Source organism: Cucurbita pepo, chromosome 13 (assembly GCF_057944985.1).
Source record: "Cucurbita pepo subsp. pepo isolate OVF chromosome 13, ASM5794498v1, whole genome shotgun sequence".
Lineage (NCBI taxonomy): Eukaryota > Viridiplantae > Streptophyta > Magnoliopsida > Cucurbitales > Cucurbitaceae > Cucurbita > Cucurbita pepo.
Window position 1 is genome coordinate 16,205,395 of NC_141810.1, and position 20,341 is coordinate 16,225,735.

A 20,341-nucleotide genomic window follows, 5' to 3' on the forward strand; every position below is an offset into this window, starting at 1 on the left:
CAGCGGGAGGAGAAGATATGGCGCGCGAAAATCTAAATCCTGTGCGAAACGAACTTTCAGGAGGGCTTTTAAATTATAGCAACAGTACCGGGGCCGAGCTGAAGCCTTTATCTAAGTCCATTTAAACGCCCATACTTAGGCCCAAGAGGAAGCCTGTATCTAAGTCCATTTCAAAGCCCATACTTAGGCCCAAGAGGAAGCCCATATCTAAGTCCATTTCTCGGGTTTTGGACCTCTCGCTGGCTATTCTTAATTGGGTCGGGTCTTGGGCATGACCTAAAGCTTCACGCCTCATGCCTCACTTCTCGTGCCTTCTCTCTTTTAGACCTCATGGCTCATGGCTCATGCCTCGTGTCTTATATCTTTAAGCCTCATTGGCCTCAAGACCCATGCACCAAACTGATGAACTAGGTTGAACCAAACCAAATGGTTCGGTTCGATTATTTGAAGAAAGCTGGAGATTGGTCGGTTCTCTAACATCAAAACCGGAAAGAATCGGTTCGGTTTATCTGAGAAAGGTGTACAACCCACCAGTGGAGAGAGCAGAGAGCAGTGAGCAGGGAGCAGGCACTAATGTCCGGCGAAAGCATCTGCAAACAGTGAAAGAAGCACCTCAGTTATTCCGTATCTCTCGGCCGCCGCGCCGCCCATTGGAGTTTCTGATTCTTCTTCATCTTTGTAGTCAGTACATTCCATCCGTGTACTTGGAAAGGAGAGTACTCTTTCCTTCATTGCAGTTGTTTTAGGCTTAACTATTCCACACGATGCTTTCAAGTTCCTCGATGGCTTCACCTAGCCGCCCAAATTATGTATTAGTTTCGGATATTATACGTACACCCTCTCTATCTTCGCAAAGGATTAAAGCTCTAAGCTGGTTTGTTGATTCAAACATCATCCCATCTTATAGTTTCCCTTCACTGCTAAAAATGGCCAAACAACCACAGCGCAAGAATCACACCCTACACTGCTCCGCATCACTTCATTCTACTGAGACTCTTCCCCGGTTTGTTTTCAATTCACTGCACCTTTTAGTATAACTTTTCTTCCAGGGATATGTTTCCGTCTATTTCCCCTCACCTCCTTAATTTTGGAAACATGAGAATGAAATAGCTCTTGGTTAGAATCTCTTCTCTGGTATTTACTTGCAGGAAAGATGAAATTGCTGTTCATGGAGTTTCTGAAAAAATTGTTGGTGTCCTAGGAGGGGGCCAACTGGGTCGTATGCTTTGTCAAGCAGCCTCCAAATTGTCCATCAAAATCGCAATTCTCGACCCACTTGTAAACTGCCCTGCTAGTTCGTTAGCTTACTATCACATGGTTGGTGACTTTGATGATAGTAATACTGTCCAAGAATTTGCTAAGAGGTACATTTTTTACGTTCATTAGTTCTTTTTTAATGCTCATGGTAGTAACAGTAAGTTCCGTCCATGGTAGTTAGATGTGAAGTCTTAACAGTTGAAATTGAACACGTTGATGTGGCCACACTAGAGATTCTCGAGGAGCAAGGAATTGATTGTCAACCGAGAGCATCTACCATCCGTATAATTCAGGCCTGTGTTTCTTCATGTGTACATTTGGTTTTGAAAGCCATCTCTTTTTTAAGTCCAAAAGTTACTTGTCAATTCTAAGATTTTCAGTCAATCTTTTATTATGAGGACCGGATGAATGAAGGCTACATCTATACTGGAAATAGAGGAATGCATAATACATACACCTTTAAAGAAGCTTCTAACCAGAAATTTTCCTATAACGCTGTTATCATGACTACATCTTATATATCTTGCAGTACTAGTTTCCTCCCTCTCTCTTCTTGTTGGTTGATATCTATTAAAATAACCAATGCATGTGTTATACACCTATCAAAGTGTCCCTGCAATCTGCTCAAGAAGATTAAATCTTCTAACCTCCACCATTACGTTGCTCAGAGATCGAAATAAATTGTCTACTATATTTGTTTATGATTTCTGATCCTTTATCATCTATTATGTTACAGGACAAATATCTCCAAAAAGTTCATTTTTCTCAGCATGGAATTCCATTGCCCGAGTTTATGCAGGTTATATTATCTGCATTGACTTCTCCTTAATGGTGTTGCCATTCTTGCCCTTATATTTGTGTTTAACAGTAGCAGATTACTTACTGACCATTAATGTTTTCTCTTACAGATCGAAGATCTTGAAGGTGCAAAGAGAGCAGGTGATATATTTGGTTATCCTCTCATGATTAAGAGCAAAAGATTTGCTTATGATGGACGAGGAAATGCTGTTGCGAAAAGTGTGGAGGAGCTTTCTTCTGCCATTTTTGGTGAGATATATCTGATATGTAATTTGTTTCTTTCTTTTAAGTTCTTTTTAAATATTGAAATTGCAATATATTAATAATAGTATGCAAAAAGCCTGTAATTTATGCGATTATTAAAAATAGTCCCGTAACTTTTTGAGAACAACCTATGGGGTGCTCAATGAAACGATCTTGATTTCACACTATGTTGTTGGCTGAGGAGAGAGCTACTCTACAAAGCGGTGGGGAGTGGGATAGTACTGACATCTAGCTCCTCGTTAGGTTTTATGTTTTCCTTAAGGCATCAATGTTGATTTTTTTTTTTTTTTTTTTTTTTTTTTTGTAGGCTTTGTTTTTTAGGATGCTCTTATGTTCCTTTATTTTTTCTCATAGAAAGTATGCTTTAAAAAAAAAAAAACATATGGAGATGGAGATTCGAAGCTGAGACATTTTGGTTTAGGATGTCTTAATCAATTGTTACATTTTTTTTTTTGTACTTGTAGAAATTTAATTTGGGAGTCTAAGTAATTAGGCATTTTGTATGCTTGTTATGTTTACTTCTTGGTCCGTTTGAGATCTTAATTTACGCATAATTTTATTTAATATATTTCCTTGTTTTCTAATAACTTATGCACTTTGTCAATATGTCCAGCTCTGGGTGGATTTGAGCGTGGCTTATATGTCGAGAAGTGGGCACCTTTCGTGAAGGTTAGGTCTTAGCATGCTGTTTGCCTTGTTGATCATTCACCTCACTCTTAATTGCTTTTTTCTCCCTATGTATGCATTTCCCTCTCTTTATTTCTTTTATTTATTTTTTTATTTATTTTATGTAACGAAAGAATTTCATCGGGAGTAAAGCCATGTCCCAAGCAATGAAGCTTACACAAAGCTTTTCCAGTTAGCTTAAAGAACATTTTAGTGATAGTTGTTGAAAGGAGCATAGAATCTACACCAAGAGAGCCGTTAAAAAGAGTTTCTAGAATTTTTTTTAGTTTTCTTTCTTTTGTAAGAATGTGTGAATATGTGATAAATGAACAATAACACAGATCAATTTGCATATGAAGTCCTGGACCTAAGCATTATGAAGTTTCTGTTTGTATATCTTTTTCAGGATGACATCTGATCTTTGTTTTCCTTTTGTGTGATAGGAACTGTCAGTTGTTATTGCAAGAGGTAGAGACAACTCCATGGCATGCTATCCTGTTGTTGAAACTATTCACAAGTAAGTTGAAGGATACAATTTTTATATGTTCTTCCCTTTCCATTCTTGCAAACTTCCATTTCTCCTTGCAAGCTTTAAAAAAATGTAAATTCATGAAATGTATAGCTCAATGGTATTGGTGAGTATTACCTCCTTTATGGTAGGAGGTTCAAATCTCCACAACCCCACTTGTTATTGTAAATTTCATGCATCATATGCAAGTGTCTGTAAATTATCAATCATACTACGTCGATGTCTAACTTTTTATTTGATACCTATCTTCGTCTCTCTATTCTCAGGAGGATTATAAAGGGTTTGTAGTTGTAGAACATGAAAGATTCAAAGTTGAGGTGAACGATTAGTTTAGATGTACTTGTCCTAGGTTGAGTAAATGGAGGGAAGATAGTTCTTTCATAAGTTGGAGGATAGAAATAAACATGCTATGGTGGCGGATGTTATCCTTATGGCAAATCCTAATTATCATTTACAAAAACCTAGTTGGGTCAAGATTGACAGGTTTTTGATCAAATCTTTGTGGAGCTCAAGAAATATTGCTCTGGCTTCCTTGGATGCAACTTGCTTTCATGGGAGTATCCTTTTATGAGTTGATCCTTCTTACAATTTCGTGAAAATGGTATTAGGTTATTAAACACTTGCACTGAAAATTACTGTTGAGGACCTTCCTTTACTTTCGTTTCTAGCCTAAGCTTAATTCCGATCATTGCTTCTTCTTCCCCGCCGTCTTTGAGCCTTCAGCTGCCAGTCTTTTGTGGAAGTCAAAAGCTGTGTTGTGTTCACAATAGGTTTTTTTTTTTTTTTTTTTTTTTTCAACCTAATCAGCAGGGTGAAACAACTAAACAGTGGGCCATAATATCTCGACTCTCAAGTTGTAGTAGGGTCTTTTGGGAGTCTTTGATCAACACTATTTTTTCCACTTCCATGAATAGTTTCTACACAGTTATGCTTACTGGCCCCTTGCTTAATTCCAAAGCTAAAGCTTCTTGTTACAGTGTGGTGAAGTGTATTATGTGAGAAATTTGGCTGGAAGTAATTATAACTTTTGAAATGTTGAAGGGCAGCTCTTAACTTTTTGGGACCGTATGTTTTTGTCTCCTCTTCTCAGGCTGTGTTAGATAAGTCTTCTGTAAGTATTATCTTTCTTTGATTCTTTATCAACTGGAGCAATTATTTGGAACTCTTGGTTCTGCAGGCTCATTTCATTTATGATAAAAATTCATTCTTATAAAGAGAAAATTGTAAGATGTGATTGCAATGATCTTACATTACTCCTGTGCATTCAGACAACACATTGGTTCTAGCTTTGTTTTTGGCTAGTTCCTCTTGCTGGGCTGTTGTTTATAGGTCATTTTGTATATATATAATATATATATTTTCCATTTTCTCATTGATAGCTGATTTTCCATAAAAAAAAGTTACTTGGGCATCACATAAAAAAATTTGTCCCTGTAGAGAAAATATTTGTCACATCGTCAAAGCTCCAGCTAGTGTGTCATGGGAGATCAAGAAACTTGCAACCGATGTTGCATTCAAAGCTGTTAGCTCTCTGGAAGGTGCTGGCATTTTTGCTGTAGAGTTGTTTGTAACAGAAGATGGTCAGGTTGTATAATCAGTGTTAACTTGCTGTAAAAATATCGTGTTATTAGCATTTTTCTTCTTTTGGACTCTGGGACTAATGTACTGATCATCTTTTTTTACCTTTAACAGATTTTACTGAATGAAGTGGCACCTAGACCTCATAATAGTGGTCATCACACAATTGAGTCTTGCAAGACCTCTCAATATGAGCAGCATTTGCGGGCAGTCCTTGGTCTTCCCCTTGGCGATCCATCAATGATAACTCCAGCTGCTATTATGTATAATATTCTAGGTGAAGATGAGGTAAATTAAGAATATTTTATCCCCTTTTGCTTTGTGATATTTTCTTTATTGATTGAAACTACATTTGCTATTTTTAAAAACAGAAGAGGAAGAAACAATACATGTTAGGTGCGGCAGAATTCTTTATGTTAAGCAGCTTAAGTATTAGAGACTAGGTAATTTAGTGATTTAAATGTTGTCTATAAGTTTCAATACCAGTGAACTTATCCTGGATGAGGCTGAGATACTTGGAAGCTGTATATGATATAACACAATTTGATACTTTTGAGGACATCGATGATTGATCAATCATAATTAGGAGAACAAAGCCTTACTAACATTGAAGGCAGGGCATCAGTTCAAACTTCATAGTAGAATAGACTTTGAATATGCATGTTGTAGCTGTAAGTAAACACTTGTGATAGTTGTTCTATTGCTGTTTTTTTTCAGGGGGAACCTGGTTTTTATTTAGCTCATCAACTGATGCAAAGGGCATTGAGTATATCTGGAGCTTTTGTTCATTGGTATAATAAATCGGGTTAGGCTCAAATTTTTCTTCCTCTTTACATTTTTCCCCTTCTTGAATTGCGAACTCAACATTTAATCGACTCCCTTCATGAACCAGAAATGAGAAAGCAAAGAAAGATGGGTCACATCACGATTGTTGGCCGGTCTATGAGTGTTATTGAAAACTTACTATCATTCACGCTTGATGAAGCTTCTGAAAAACCTGCAGGTCAGCCTCCCTCCGTGATGCTTCATGTTTTAGTGTTTTATTTGATTTTTTGTTTTTTTTTGTTTTTTTTGTTTTTTTTGTTTTTAGCCTGTTAACGGTTGTGTTAATTGAAGTACGATTTTCAAAGGAGTGGTTACAATGCTAGTCAAATTACTATATCAGTTATTCGTATGCTCTTTCCTTAGTTATAATCTTTTCAATGTCAACTTAGAAAAGAGAAAAAAGAAAATAAAGGAAAACCTCACATTATTATTTTTGGCCAATTAGAAGAAAAGGAACTAGCTTTTATACTAGTTCATACAAACGTTCAATCAGCTAGGGACTTAACTAACTAAGCCTAACAATTTTACCTACTAATCTTGAACTTCTAACTAATCTTGAAAATTAAAGAATCTGGAACGATAATATAGCTGCTAAAAAATACAGAATTTCCCTAAATGCTCAGCCTTTATAACAAATAGGCCAGATCACGCATTATGGATCTTATAAGAAAGTTATATCATGTCTTATTGGTTAACTTATAAATCTAGCTTTTGTATTTCTTAGTTTCTAAGGAAAACCTCTTTCCTATTCCTAAAGGAAAGTGCATATATATTGGTAGGTAGGTATCATTGAAGTTTCATATATGTATAATAAAAATTTGATCTTTTCTCTATTTGATCATTTCTGTTTCTTATTAAAATCATACTCAACACAGTTGAACGCCGTGTTGGAATCATAATGGGCTCGGATTCAGATTTTCCTGTAATGAGAGATGCTGCAAAGGTCCTTGACACATTTGGTGTGCCTTACGAGGTTAATTTTTGTTTTTGGTGATTGATGTTGTTTATGTTCATGATATACATACTTTTGGTTAAAAATACCATTTTGGTCCATATACTTTTGATTAAATGTATATATTTAGTCTTGGGTTTTCAATTATAAAAACAGTCTCCATTAGTCTCTTTAAATTTTGAAAAAGTATTCACATTGCATGTTTCTTACGTGAAAGTTACTATTCAACCAATTTTGATAAACGTAAGTTCAAAGGACATTTGAAGTACATGAGCTAAAATGAAACTCAAAGTAACGGAGCCACAATTGTATTTTAACCTATATTTTCTTGATGGATATATATATATATAATGTCTAACCTGTGAGTTTTTTTTTTTCTTTTCTTTTTTCTTTCAAAAATATGCAGATAAAGATAGTTTCTGCACATCGAACCCCTGCTTGGATGTTTTCTTATGCCTCATCTGCTCAGGAGAGAGGGATCCAGGTTATCATTGCTGGTGCTGGGGGTGCAGCCCATTTACCAGGCTAGTCATTTAAATGCTTCCTAGTATATAATATTTGGATAGAACAAAAGATGTCATTCTAAAGGGCTGGTGAAATGAACAAAATTGCTCGTTTACGCAGTCTTGAGTTCAAAATTACTTGGGTCACTGGCTATTGCATGTTAAATTCAGGGGATAGTTCTTAGTGTGAAATCTGGCAAACAATGAAAGATTGGGGATTTCTATATTTATTTTCCCAAAAAATAGGGAATTTATCATTAGCGACTGGTAGCTTGATTTTCAGGTATGGTTGCCTCACTTACGCCGTTGCCTGTTATTGGTGTCCCTGTGCGTGCTTCGACATTGGATGGACTTGATTCACTTCTGTCAATTGTGCAGGTACTCTGTTTTTGTCTCAAAATAATTTCTGGTTCTATCGGTTTGATTAATAATTTCTTTTTGGCGTATAAACATAAATTTTGGTGCATTTTTCGAGGTCACCTATTGTGATCTGTTAAATCAGTTGGTCCCTAACCTATCCCTGGAATGAGATTAAGAAGGTTTTAAATGAATGTGCTAGCATAAGTGAATATATGGGTTTTGTAGAATTGATCTTTTTGTTTGCTTTTGGCAATTGTTTGTGCAAATTCTTGGTTCCCATTTCACGAGCATTTATGATTATTTTAAGGACTTCTGGTGCAGATGCCGAGGGGAGTTCCGGTGGCTACTGTTGCAATCAATAACGCAACCAATGCTGGTTTGCTGGCATTAAGGATGTTGGGGGTGGCAGACACGGATCTACTCTCAAGGTGCTTCTCTTATTTGCTTACGAATATATATAGTGGAACTTCAAGTAAATAAAATGAGCATATGGTACTGTTAATGTGCAGGATGAGCCAATTTCAAGAAGACACCAAGAAAAGTGTATTGAGCAAGGCAGAAAACTTGGAAAAAGGTGGTTGGGATGTGTAGCCTTTACCCAAAAACCATCAATTCAAAAGAGCAAAGTAACTTTGCTTAGCCATTTCTATTTCGACTCTGCATACATTCAATAGAATTCCTGTTAAGCAGCAGGAAGTGTTTTTGAGAAGTGACGAGGAAAATAAATTAATTTAGTTCAGGCAGCTATTGAGGCTATGTATGTTTACGGCTAATGTAGTTTCTTAGTCCACAATTTTACAGATCATTTATCCTCTGAATACGAATTTTAATCTTAGGGAACCTGGTTTTGCATCGGTACTGGCCGTTGGGAGTTGAAGCATTCTAACTCAAATAAGAAATAAGAATTGTGACCTCAATGAACTCATGATTCTTCACTTGCAGAGAATTATCAATGAACTCATAATTATAAAATACTATGTTTATTATGTTTAATCTGTCTGCCTGCGTTCTTACACTTGCAGAGAATGCAGCAGTTTAGCCTCACAAGTTCATTACATCTAATCATCTCACAGCAAAAGGTATACTAAAAAATTTACAGGTATTAATTTACAATTTACATTTAATCTGAAATATTACGTCCTCGTTTTGTTTTCCTTTCCTTTATATGTACATGGAAAGAAAAGAGAAACCACAAGTCTCTCCCCATTTTTGAAGGTGGGAATTTGCATACTCATTAACATAACAATCCCGGCCGTCCAACCTTCGGCATCAAAATTCACTAAACCTTAGAACTAGTAGTAGCTGTACCTAGGCTAGGCCACAGAGAAGATGATGCTATAGCCTTCGTTGCACTTGATGTCTATCTTTGATTTTTCATCATTTTCTTCACTTTCCTTGAGAAGCTCCTTACCACAGCCTCATCGGAAAATGTTAATGAAAGCTCCTCTTCAATACTCTCTCTTTGATTGTACCAGCAATCTTTTGAATCGGGTTCAGTATATTCTGGGGGCGTATCGGGATCTTCAGGTATATCCCGATACAAGTGTTTCAATATGAAAAGAGCAGTGTCATGATCCCTCCAGTAGTTTCTGCATGCCAAAAATCAAAACAGTTAGAACGAGCAACACTCCACTCAACTATTTCATTTACCAAGACAGCCTACACAGCAATGCAGTTGCAGAACCCAATTTTTTTTGGCAATATATGGAAAAGAATAACACAGTTTTTCAGGGAAAATATTGCTTAATGCATGGAGAATAGAGGGAAGGGAACGTTATTTCTACTGGATTTAAGTATACATGAAACTCACGTATGGGACTTAATGGCTTGCAGATATGGATGCTCAAAAGTTTTATCCTGCAAGTCAACGAGCTTTAGTTAAAGAGAGATCAGCAGAGGAGTTATTCTCACATAATCGATGACAACGATGTCAGGCATACAATTCAAGCTGGGAACATATATATTATTTCATAGAGCAAATGAAAGGAGAAACAACCGGACAATAAGAAAAAACGTATAAAGACGAAACCTTTGGTACAGATCACAAAAAGACTTGATGGAACTACAAAAACTATTTTTGCCTTTAAAAGATGATTTGGATAAAAAGCATCTCGGGAGGCCTAAGACGTTAGGTTGCCCCGGTTTTGGCCAACTACAATTCATTAACTAATTTGCAAAATACTTCAAGTTGTGATACCTAAGGTAGCTCCACCATGCATCTATAGTATACTTTGTCGTAGTACTTAAAATTTTGGTTTCTCATCCAAAGACTAACAAAGGTATAAACTACTAACTTTTGAATCATGCATTTACATGATAACAAGCAACGGATTTTAGACAGGAAAATTCAGCATCTTGATATCATATGGTAAAAGGAGCACATACTTGAAGCATGTGATCAACCCGCCCTCCTTCACTTCCTGTCAATCTCTCCATCATTGCAACACCATAAGACTTCAGTTCTCCTCCTTGAAAATCCTCAGCTCCTTCTAGAATAGGTGCACAAATATGAGAGAGAGAGAGAATGAGATTTCATTTTATTTATTTATAAACAAGCATGAGAAGAGGGAAGAGGGAGGAGGATGTTCTAAAAGATGGTTCTTAGTTTTTTGAAAAAAGATAACGAGATCGAAAAAATACGGCACATAGTTATCCTACAGATCCTGCTAGCCACTAGTGAGTAACAATGTACAAAATCAGAGCAGACGCCGCTTTAGAAGCTGATATAATACCTTCTACACCATCTGCTTTTCTAGACTGGCAAATTGTGAGTACTTTAACCTGTCAAATAATGTACATCAGAACCGTCAGCAATTCCTTACATTAACCCAATACCAAACATATATCTTTCAGAAGGAAGATCCAAAACCAAACTCAAGTTAAGTTGAGTTCGATAATAATCACAATTGTAAATACTAGCACTCAATTTAAGGGTTGTTTATGTTCTTAGAATGCAATTTAACGGGCAAAGCACTTGGGAGGTAATTCCAAGTACAACTTTAAGAATAATAGAAGCAAAGTAATTAAAATAATCTCAGAGGACATAATGTGGTGAAATCAAATGGTGTACTAGTGACTCGTATGGTATGATGAAAGGATTTAAGAAAAGTGATTTGGAAGGTTTAAAAGGAAAAATGATTTGCAAAGAAAGGTTTGAAAAGAAAAATAAAAAAACCAAAGACAAGCATGAGAAGAAGACGAAATCTTAGAAAGTCTAGAACAACCCACCCCCAGAGTGTGTAGATTGTCCTTCATTGCCTGAGAACGAAGAGCCAAGTTATCATTCTTAGAATGCAATTTAACGGGCAAAGCACTTGGGAGGTAATTCCAAGTACAACTTTAAGAATAATAGAAGCAAAGTAATTAAAATAATCTCAGAGGACATAATGTGGTGAAATCAAATGGTGTACTAGTGACTCGTATGGTATGATGAAAGGATTTAAGAAAAGTGATTTGGAAGGTTTAAAAGGAAAAATGATTTGCAAAGAAAGGTTTGAAAAGAAAAATAAAAAAACCAAAGACAAGCATGAGAAGAAGACGAAATCTTAGAAAGTCTAGAACAACCCACCCCCAGAGTGTGTAGATTGTCCTTCATTGCCTGAGAACGAAGAGCCAAGTTATCAGTAAATTCCTGCATAACATACAGCAAAATCTATCAGAATCCCAAAACAATATCAATTCACAATATCAATGTAATGAAGATATTTACCCGAAATCCAATATGCAACCTCCTTCCACCTCTATGGAATGGTATAATAACAGGTCGTTCAAGCATGTACTCCTTGCAAACAAGTGGCTCTACTCTGTATAATTTTTTTATAAAAAAAAAAACTTTCATTAAACGTTCTCCATAACGTAGACTGACTACCATATCAAGAAGAAAAATAGAAAACAGACAGCGATTATAGATAAAAGAAAATCACAACATTTTATCATGTTTTAAAGGGACAGAATTCCAACTGTAAAAATTATGAACGAACTCAGATACACAACAAATAAATGCTCTAGGCAAGCTTGCATAGCCAAAAAGCCAAAACAGTGTCTTCTTCAAGTTGATAAATAAAAAATGAGGGTGTCAAACAAAAAGCGCATGTGGGTCAAAGAAAAGAACAGATGATGATCAAATAACAGACAGTAAATCACAAGGTGGCTGTTATAAAAATGAATCAAGCACTTAGAATGTTCAAATATGCATTCTCTATTTGCGCAATACAAAAGGTCACTTTGAAAGACCTGTATGCGACCGGATCAAATGGATGAAAAATGTTAAACATTTGACGGCAAGCTGGCATTTCTTCTTTTATATTTTCTTCACCCCAATATTCTTGCCCTTTTCCTGAAGTCCAACAAATAAGTTTTTAGAAACGTCAAAATCATTTAGCGTATAAACCTAACTCTAGGAGTGCAACTGAATAACTCCAGATTCAGAAAGAACATATTGAATATCAATAACAAAATAAATAGAAACTTGCTAGTTTAATACCAAAAAGAAAAGTCCCCAAATTATCTGCAATGCAAAATCAATTTTCACATAAAAATTGATCTTGCATTGCATAAATTTGGAGACTCTTCTTTGCTGGGAGTTGAATACGTTGAAGAGTTATTCCTGCTTATTATATCCATAAGAAGTTGTTTTATATATATATATATATATATATATATATATGTATGTATATGTAGCTAGTATGTCACAGATGTGTGCTTACCAATTCCAATACGGATATTACGAAGTGCAAGAAAAACGCCAAGAGGAGATCCAACAGCAAAAAATGTATCAACCTAATTAGAGAAAAACATTGTACATAAAAGAGTTGGGGCAAACCAGTGTTCCCTAAGGTTCAACAAGAAAATAAAATAATGCACATATATATTGGAATATGTCAAAAGAATTTCTCTTCTCAATCCCACTCCTCCCACCGTACCTTAAATGCAAGCTTTTTGTACTTTATCTGAGGAGTAAAACTCATTGAATCATCATCTTGATCGGGAGGCAACTCTTCTAACAGGGGTTCCTTGGGCATACCTATTAAACTTTTCTTATTTCCTGATAATGTTTCAAAGACCAAAAATATCATGGGTACAATTTCTTCCCATAAGTAAACAAAGAAGTGAAACAATTAGGAGGCACCTTCATTCAATACTCCATCTGTATCCCTATTAGCAGACATCAATTCAAGTTCAGCCAATTTCTTTTTAAGATAATCAACCTGACAAATGAGAAGTTCAAATAACACATACTATAATAAATGGAGACTGTACACTGAAAGCATACAAGAATAAGTAAAACAAGACATGTATGTGCAAGTGAAAGCATACAAAAATAAATAAACCGTGACATATGTATGTGTGAAATAATGCTGAGTCTACTGACCTCTTCTTTCAGGGATTTGATTATTTCATCTTCATCTTTTGAATTCTCAAATTGTAGTTCGCCAATTCTATTTAGACTGGGAACCTCTAAGTCACAATTTTCATTTTTATTTAACTCCTCCAGCTCATCACTTGTTTGAGGAAGCCTTTTGCTGGAATCGTAATCAGCTTCCCCACAAGCCTTTTCATGTTTAATAATGAGATCAGATGAATGCGATGGCACAGGATCCACAACTATTGAAGAATCTTCCAAATGCATATTCCTCTCACCATCCTCTTTAGCAAGTTGTACAATGTCTGCACATCCATAAACTGCAGTAGAACAATTATTCTCCGTATTGCAGGAAGAGTTCTGTGCAGAGGATTGATCATCCACCCCCGAGAACCCTTCACTTCTAGCATGTTCCCCATACATCCAATCCATTGGAAAAGGAGATGACAAATTCTTCTGGTGGCAGAGGATATCATATGAAAGGACACTTCCCAAAGAATGTCCATATATGGAAACCTAATTAATAATACAAAATACATAAAAATACCCAATTTGTATAATTGATTTTAATAGAAGTTAATGGTAAGAAGAAAAAAAACTTTAAGCCACATACCTTTCCATCATATCCTGGATTCCTTCTAAGAAATTTCATATAAAGTCGGTTTAATTGGTTAGATACCTGAAAAGAAATGTAAATACCCGTTTAGTCCTCTAGAGCAAAGTAATGTTTGAAGAGCTTATATCATGAAAATCTGTCAGTGCTACATAACCAGTATTATATCATTTGTAAACATGATGCCTCGTAATCGAGTGTCATTCACAAAAAGGTTTCTTGTAGTCGCTGCATTTATTGGATTATTTAAAGCTGGAAAGAGCTTATGTAATGGTTTTTTTCCTGGCAAGGGAGTTCCCCTTGGCCTACAAGTTGTATTTTCTTTTTAGTTTTTATAATCTCCCCAGTTTCTTATCATAAATATATATCTCACTACTAAATCGACAAGGTTCTAAAATCTTGAATCAGCAATAACCAAAACACCCTAGCAAGTTTCAAGAAGAGTTCATTGCTTATAAGGCTTCAAAAACTTATTTTCCTTCCGCCATGTAATGAGATCTCAAATCTTTTTAGCATCACCCTTCTTTATAACATGGCGGCTATAGATTTCATTAAGGCTAGTATATTAGTGCACGATAAGAGGGCAAAGTTCACAAGGCAGGTATAGGTGTCACCCTTCTTTGATGATATGTATCAGTTGCATAAGAATTGAATATACTGTCATGAAAGAACGAAACTAACAAATCAAAATGTCAGTTAACCCATCAACAAAGAACTATGAAGAACAAGTATAGATAAAATGAAAACATTGGACAGCACAATCTAAACAAAGCATGCAATACCGAGTTGATGATATCTTGACAATATATGGGACTCATGTAATATAAAACATCATGAGCTGTCGCACCCAACATGACACGCAAACCCTTCACTCCATCTAAAGTAATTTTTTCAACAGCAGCCTCGCCACTAAGCTTCAGACCCTTCCTCCACTAAAAAAAAAAAAACAAAAAAGTTAAATGGAAATGGCATAATAATAGGGGTCAAGAAGGTGAAATATAAAATATGCCAAGAAGCAAAGAAGGGTTTCTTAGCTACCTGGCATGGGATAAAGAGGACTCTTTGAGTGCTACGTTGGTGTAAAGTGAGGTGCCGCTCTCCAAGACTAGATGTAATATGCCGAAAGTTCCCAACATCATCAACTAGATTAGATTTCTCCAACCTTTGACCAATACCATGAACCATAAACACAAGGTGTCGAACAGGAACCTAAAGCAACAACCTCAGATGAATGATGTGGCTTCCAAAGTGACATGGTATATGCAGAAAATTTTATAAAATCAAGTTAATTATTAAATTATCAAGTAAATACAAAAATGACGAGAGAGTTCAAATCATTAAATTAGATCGAGTAGTTTCACAATTCAGAAATCCATATAGTTTTTTGCATTCACCGAATAAGACAGTTATATATGGTTGTCAAGCAGATTCAAACTTCAAACAAAGGTTCAACACCTTATCCATCTAAGTTAGTGAAGAACCATCCAAGCATGTAAAGAAGGGATAAATCCTCAATGCCAGGCCTATATTATCCTTAAAATAGATGAAATTATTTAAGAACAGTCATAAAACATCAGTTGGTTATTTAAAGGGAATACTTAAACTTCAAGTTACTGTTCCAAATCTTATCTTATTATCAAGGAGCTTGAAAACACGTAATATATACTTCTGGGGAAAGGGGGTGGTATTATTCACATATTAAGAAACATGATTATCTAAAGTAGTAGTCCAATAACATAATCCCATTTACGATTGAAAATGGATGCAAAGGAGAATCAGAACAAAATCAACTATAATGAAATTTGTAAGAAGAGAACAAAATTTCAACTACCATATTTTACTAAATTATTTTGAAACTAAAATGAAGCGGATTACCATCCATAGCTTACTAATATTTCAGAAATAATCAATTATAGCTTAATAGGGGCATAATAATAAAAGAAAAAAACGGTAGGACACAGACATGAAAAAATTGGAATGTCATATCCTAAATTTCTGAGAAGGATATAATATGGATACATGAAGCTCAATGATAGCAGACGTACCTGTGAACAGTAATCGTCCATTTCTTCTTCCCTCTGCTGACGCAAATCGTCCTTGAAAATTAGAAGAAAAAAAGTGAGGAGAGAACAATGATAAAAAAAAAGTTCATATAAAACGAAAAAAGAAAGAGAAAATGAATAAATAAAAAAAGAGGATAGAATGCCTTTCATTTTCCTCCAATTTGAAGTAAACCTAACCTTTTTTTTCGTCCTCAGAAGGAAACACAATTTCACTTCCGCATCCACCCAATTTTTTATCACTCAATCTAGCAGAAAGTTATTTAGCATTCTTAAGAGGGAATTGATGTACTATTCTATGAGGGCGTCCCATCTTTAATGTTTTTCATGTGCATGGATCAAAGTCAGAGATGTCTTCAATGGAAAACAAAATACACTAGAGGCATATAGTGGAAAGAAGCCACATAATTTTCAAGAGAAATTATAAAGAAAAGATGGATAGAGGTTAGAGTGCATTTTAGTGAGCTTCAACATTTCAAGAAAAAGTACCAATGTTTAATGTAAGAATATTAGAGCTAAGGGTTCACTCAAAATGGTAGTTTTCCCCCCATATCAAGTAGTATTAAGAATCCACCAATTACGGTCCTTTCTCATGAATTGAAGTTTCACATCGGAAGCATCGGAAGGGGGTGAAATATTAAGACAACGGCAAGGTTATACTAACAGAGCTATGAGACGAAATAGATACAAACCTGAGTAGGTTTAGGAGAATTAGATGGGGAATAGCCACGCCTTAACTTAATACCATTTCCACCCAAACTAATCACGCTAGAAAAACCAGAAGTATCAACATTCAGCCAAGCCTCCCAAGTATCATCTTCCCCAGTGAAAAGAGCATGAAGTCCCTACATTAGGGATTTCAAGATAAATCAGGAGCCTAAATTTCATGTAATGATTTGACAAAAAAATAAGTCTCCGAACTCCAAATAATTTACATACTGGGGTAGATCCTTGTAAATCAACTCGAGATGCAAAAAGTCCAGATGGCTGAAATGTTCTCCGGTGCCACACCTAGATCAAAAGCATCTTCATCCATAACTTGCTAATTATTAAGACATTTAAAAAAGAAAATTCAAGTTTATAAATGAGAATAAACTAGAAACTAAACAGCAATAAATGAAAACATTTCACATGGAAGCATTTTCTTCATCATGAAAACTTTGCGGTGCTTTGCATACAAAATTTTCAAACAAGAATTGGGTGATTGGATAAAAATAAAAGAAGATGATCTTTTTTTATTTTTTATTTTAATGGAAGGAGAAGAAAAAGGAGGAGGTCTCTTAGAGAACAAAAAACAAACCTGACTACGATAGGCAATTTCTAACTGTTCACCAACATCCTCCCGCAGTGGAAGCCAATCAAGTCCTCCTTTACGGGCAAACCAATGACCTCTCATCACACGGCGATTTTCTGCATTCCAATATACAGGAAAACAATGCCTCTTCACTAAATCTACCTGCATACATAATATGATTTCAATTGCAAGCATTTGTATATTAAACAGAAAAAAGAAATACTTTCACAACATATTTAACTTTGGATATGATATTTAAAATATATTCTAACACCAAGATTTTAATCAAACAGAAAGCATACATTAAAAGATTACAAATCCCTTAACTTTTGTAACGTTCATATTCTTAATAGAAGAAAAGAAAATATTAATTAAATCCATTCGATCAAAACAAATAGGATTCTGCAGAAAGTAATTATAAAGCGGACCACACTGTTTGAGTCTCTATAATAAATCTATCCAGTAGGCAAACATTAATTAGTGATACGAATATCTCAATTGGTCATGAACTGTTGACATTTAGGAACTCAAGTTTTTCTTAATTCTCCCCTTTTGATAAGCCCATTAACCAGAAGAAATAACATAACTTACATCTTCCAACCTTTGACATTTAAACAAATCTTTGTTTTTGTACAACACATTCCACGAGAAAAACAATAAATGCTTTCCATGCCACAGAAACTACGCCTAAATGTGTTACATTTAGCAACAATTGGATAGAAGAAGGTGCTAGTATAAAACAAGATAGTGCTATAAAAGATGGTGCCAGTATAAAACAAAGAACAAAAATTCTTTAAATTATAGATTACTTCAAATTGACCTCATAGAGTCCTCCTTTGACAGGGACACCAACTCGCTCTTCTTCGATGTCATACAACTTGACTAATTTAGCGACCTCTGAAGCAGATTCGTTTCTTTGTTTATCAACCTTCAGACTAGAACCAGCTCTTTCTTTTGGCCCTTCACTACATTCTGCATACTCTTTCCACCAAATAGAAAGTAGTTCTTCCTCTCTCTACATTCAAATCCAAGAAATGTATATAATTTTTAACCATTTTTTCCCATTTACTTCAAAAAAGAAGCAGATAAAACAAAAATCATATATAAATAAATAGTTGAGATATGTATATAGAAACACACACACATAGAAACATACATATAAAGAGAAACAATAACTTCTATTAAAATGATGAAAAGTTGCAACCGAAAAGACCCAAATTAGCATATAAAAAGGTACTCCAGTTGGCATAAAAGAGAGATATTACAAACTGATTTTGAGAGAGTATACCAACTTGAAGTGACGATAATCACTAGATCAAAAGGATGCCCTCCTTCCCACGTACGTCATTAAATATCCTACAATTCCTTTCTTAACATAATTCCCATGAATCAGCCAAATAGTGTTTCCAAAAACATTCAGCTATCCTCTTTCAATCTATGTCCATACAGAATAGGTTCCACCATATTATTCTAATTTTTTAAGCTTATATGCATTTCTCTCTTTCGTTCCCTACCCTTCTTCCTCCTTTTCCCCTTCTTCTCCTCCATAAAGTGGTGGTCCAGAGATGGTCCGAGAAGCACAATAGCATCCAAAAATGAAGTCCATACACATGAAGGTGAGTGGACAGTCAATCTCATGAGTAAAAGACATTGAAGAAGGTAACTCCAAGATAGTTCTCTACGAGCAATTCATGAAATATGGTTGAAAATAAGCATTAATTGAGTACCCAAGAGGTTGAAAAATGCACCTGCAAGAAAGATGCTTCTATTGCGAGAGAGTCCCTCATGCCAAATCGAAGATAGTCACCCTTCCCTACTATTTCAGTCTTAGGAACTGATGCAGCTACCTCTGTCCAAACATAAGCAGCAGAAAGTCATCAAAAGGTTAGAAAGCCCTTTGATTCTAAATCTCCTAGCGAACTCCAATTTTTAACCAGAACATCAACAATATTACAACTTTAATTTTTCAAGTACACAACATAAACATTATATATACGTATATACAGATTCAGAAGTTTATACCGTAGTCAATGGCCGTATAAATTTTTTGAATTAGTCTTCCTAAAACAGGTTTCTTAGCTTCTTCGGATATGATTCCGAGTCAAAACCTAAAAATTTTGCCCCACTTATTATCATCTTGGTTTTCAAGTATGTTCGTTTCTCGTCAATTATTCACAGGTCGCATTGGAAAACGTACCATTGAAGATGAAGAAAATGAAAGTACTCACCATTACCAAGCAAAGGTACTTTACAGAAATACCAACGGACATCGCCGCCGTCGGAAGGACTCCTTGTCTGTGCAAGATACTTCTGCCGACCTACGCAATGCTCGATTACATCCTCCAATTTCGCAATGTTAGATGGCGTGTTTTTTAGAGAATCAGGGGACGCTTCTGGAACGACAGAAGAACCTATAGCTGCCGAAATCAACATGTCATCGTCACCCATATTTTTCGAACTATTTACATCCATTCCGGCCTCTGATACAATAATTTTTGCCTCGGAACCTATCACTAAGAGGTTCCGAAGCAGTTGCAGGACAGGTTAGCTCAGAGGATTGAGCAAGTTATCTTCCGTTTAGAAAATCGTCGACTATGACCCGAATCCAACACCCAGCTGAATACTTCGAGATCCCAGAAACACACAAGCACATAACGTAACAATTAAGATGAGCAGCACCCAATTGAAGTACCACGCACGCCACCCTGCAGAGCAATTTTATTCTAACTTAAAAGGAAGGGCGAAATAGAGTTTGACTGGCGCGGTTTAAGAATTTGGCTCCACGAAGAACAATGTAAAAGGGCTGGAATTATATGAGACCAAGTCGAGTAACAGATGCCTCCTGGCGAAGATGGGAATCAATAGCCATTGAGCTGATTGCCCTGCGTGTTCGATCCAAGGGGAGCTTCGGCGGGGAAAAGATGGCGGTGGGCTTTGGCTTCTGGAACGGTTAGAGACTGGCGGTGGCAGACGCACTGCAGCGGTGCGGTGGTTACTTGAAAATTGAAATGTTTCTCAATTATTCTTATTCTCCAGGTCGTTTGGTTCTTTCTTTCTTTCTTTATTATTATTATTATTATTATTATTATTATTATTATTATTATTATTATTATTATTATTATCATTCCTTGGAGTCCAGTCGTTTGGTTCTTGCAAAGGGCAAATCTTCTGGCTCTCCCTGTCATGGGAATTTAGTTTAAGAATATATTTTTATTATTATTGGGGGACCAAAAAGATTAATTTGAGAATTTTTTGTAAATAGATTTAAAATGGATGTAAT

General features: G+C 35.6%; 2 protein-coding genes across 5 annotated transcripts; one reads left to right on the top strand and one right to left on the bottom strand.

Annotated features, from left to right (window-relative positions):
- The first annotated feature begins 412 nt into the window (after positions 1-412).
- LOC147789794 (phosphoribosylaminoimidazole carboxylase, chloroplastic-like) lies at positions 413-8,537 on the top strand. 3 transcript variants are annotated; one of them, XM_087116681.1, is made up of 16 exons: positions 413-1,003; positions 1,149-1,364; positions 1,439-1,550; positions 1,994-2,056; positions 2,166-2,304; positions 2,933-2,988; positions 3,429-3,502; positions 4,952-5,099; positions 5,207-5,380; positions 5,810-5,897; positions 5,985-6,095; positions 6,793-6,890; positions 7,276-7,393; positions 7,656-7,750; positions 8,054-8,160; positions 8,242-8,537. In XM_087116681.1, the coding sequence occupies exons 1-16, from the start codon at positions 765-767 to the stop codon at positions 8,321-8,323; spliced, it is 1,920 nt and encodes a 639-aa protein (XP_086972807.1). In that variant the 5' UTR covers positions 413-764; the 3' UTR covers positions 8,324-8,537. The 3 variants fall into 3 exon arrangements, with proteins under 3 accessions (XP_086972807.1, XP_086972808.1, XP_086972809.1); XM_087116682.1 differs by lacking the exon at positions 413-1,003 and having other exon boundaries at positions 1,194-1,364; positions 1,435-1,550; XM_087116683.1 differs by lacking the exons at positions 413-1,003; positions 1,439-1,550 and having other exon boundaries at positions 1,227-1,364.
- Positions 8,538-8,696: 159 nt separating this feature from the next.
- LOC111808153 (phospholipase SGR2) lies at positions 8,697-20,096 on the bottom strand. 2 transcript variants are annotated; one of them, XM_023693970.2, is made up of 21 exons: positions 19,290-20,096; positions 18,810-18,910; positions 17,882-18,076; positions 17,068-17,223; positions 16,707-16,778; positions 16,460-16,612; positions 15,753-15,803; positions 14,746-14,916; positions 14,490-14,639; positions 13,708-13,773; positions 13,104-13,610; positions 12,861-12,939; positions 12,655-12,755; positions 12,439-12,511; positions 11,966-12,068; positions 11,442-11,535; positions 11,301-11,363; positions 10,465-10,513; positions 10,118-10,221; positions 9,543-9,589; positions 8,697-9,321 (listed from the first exon to the last, which is right to left on the bottom strand). In XM_023693970.2, exons 1-21 carry the CDS (start codon positions 19,531-19,533, stop codon positions 9,093-9,095), a joined length of 2,808 nt encoding a protein of 935 aa, XP_023549738.2. In that variant the 5' UTR covers positions 19,534-20,096; the 3' UTR covers positions 8,697-9,092. The 2 variants fall into 2 exon arrangements, with proteins under 2 accessions (XP_023549738.2, XP_023549737.2); XM_023693969.2 differs by having other exon boundaries at positions 12,655-12,776.
- Between the last annotated feature and the right edge of the window lie 245 nt (positions 20,097-20,341).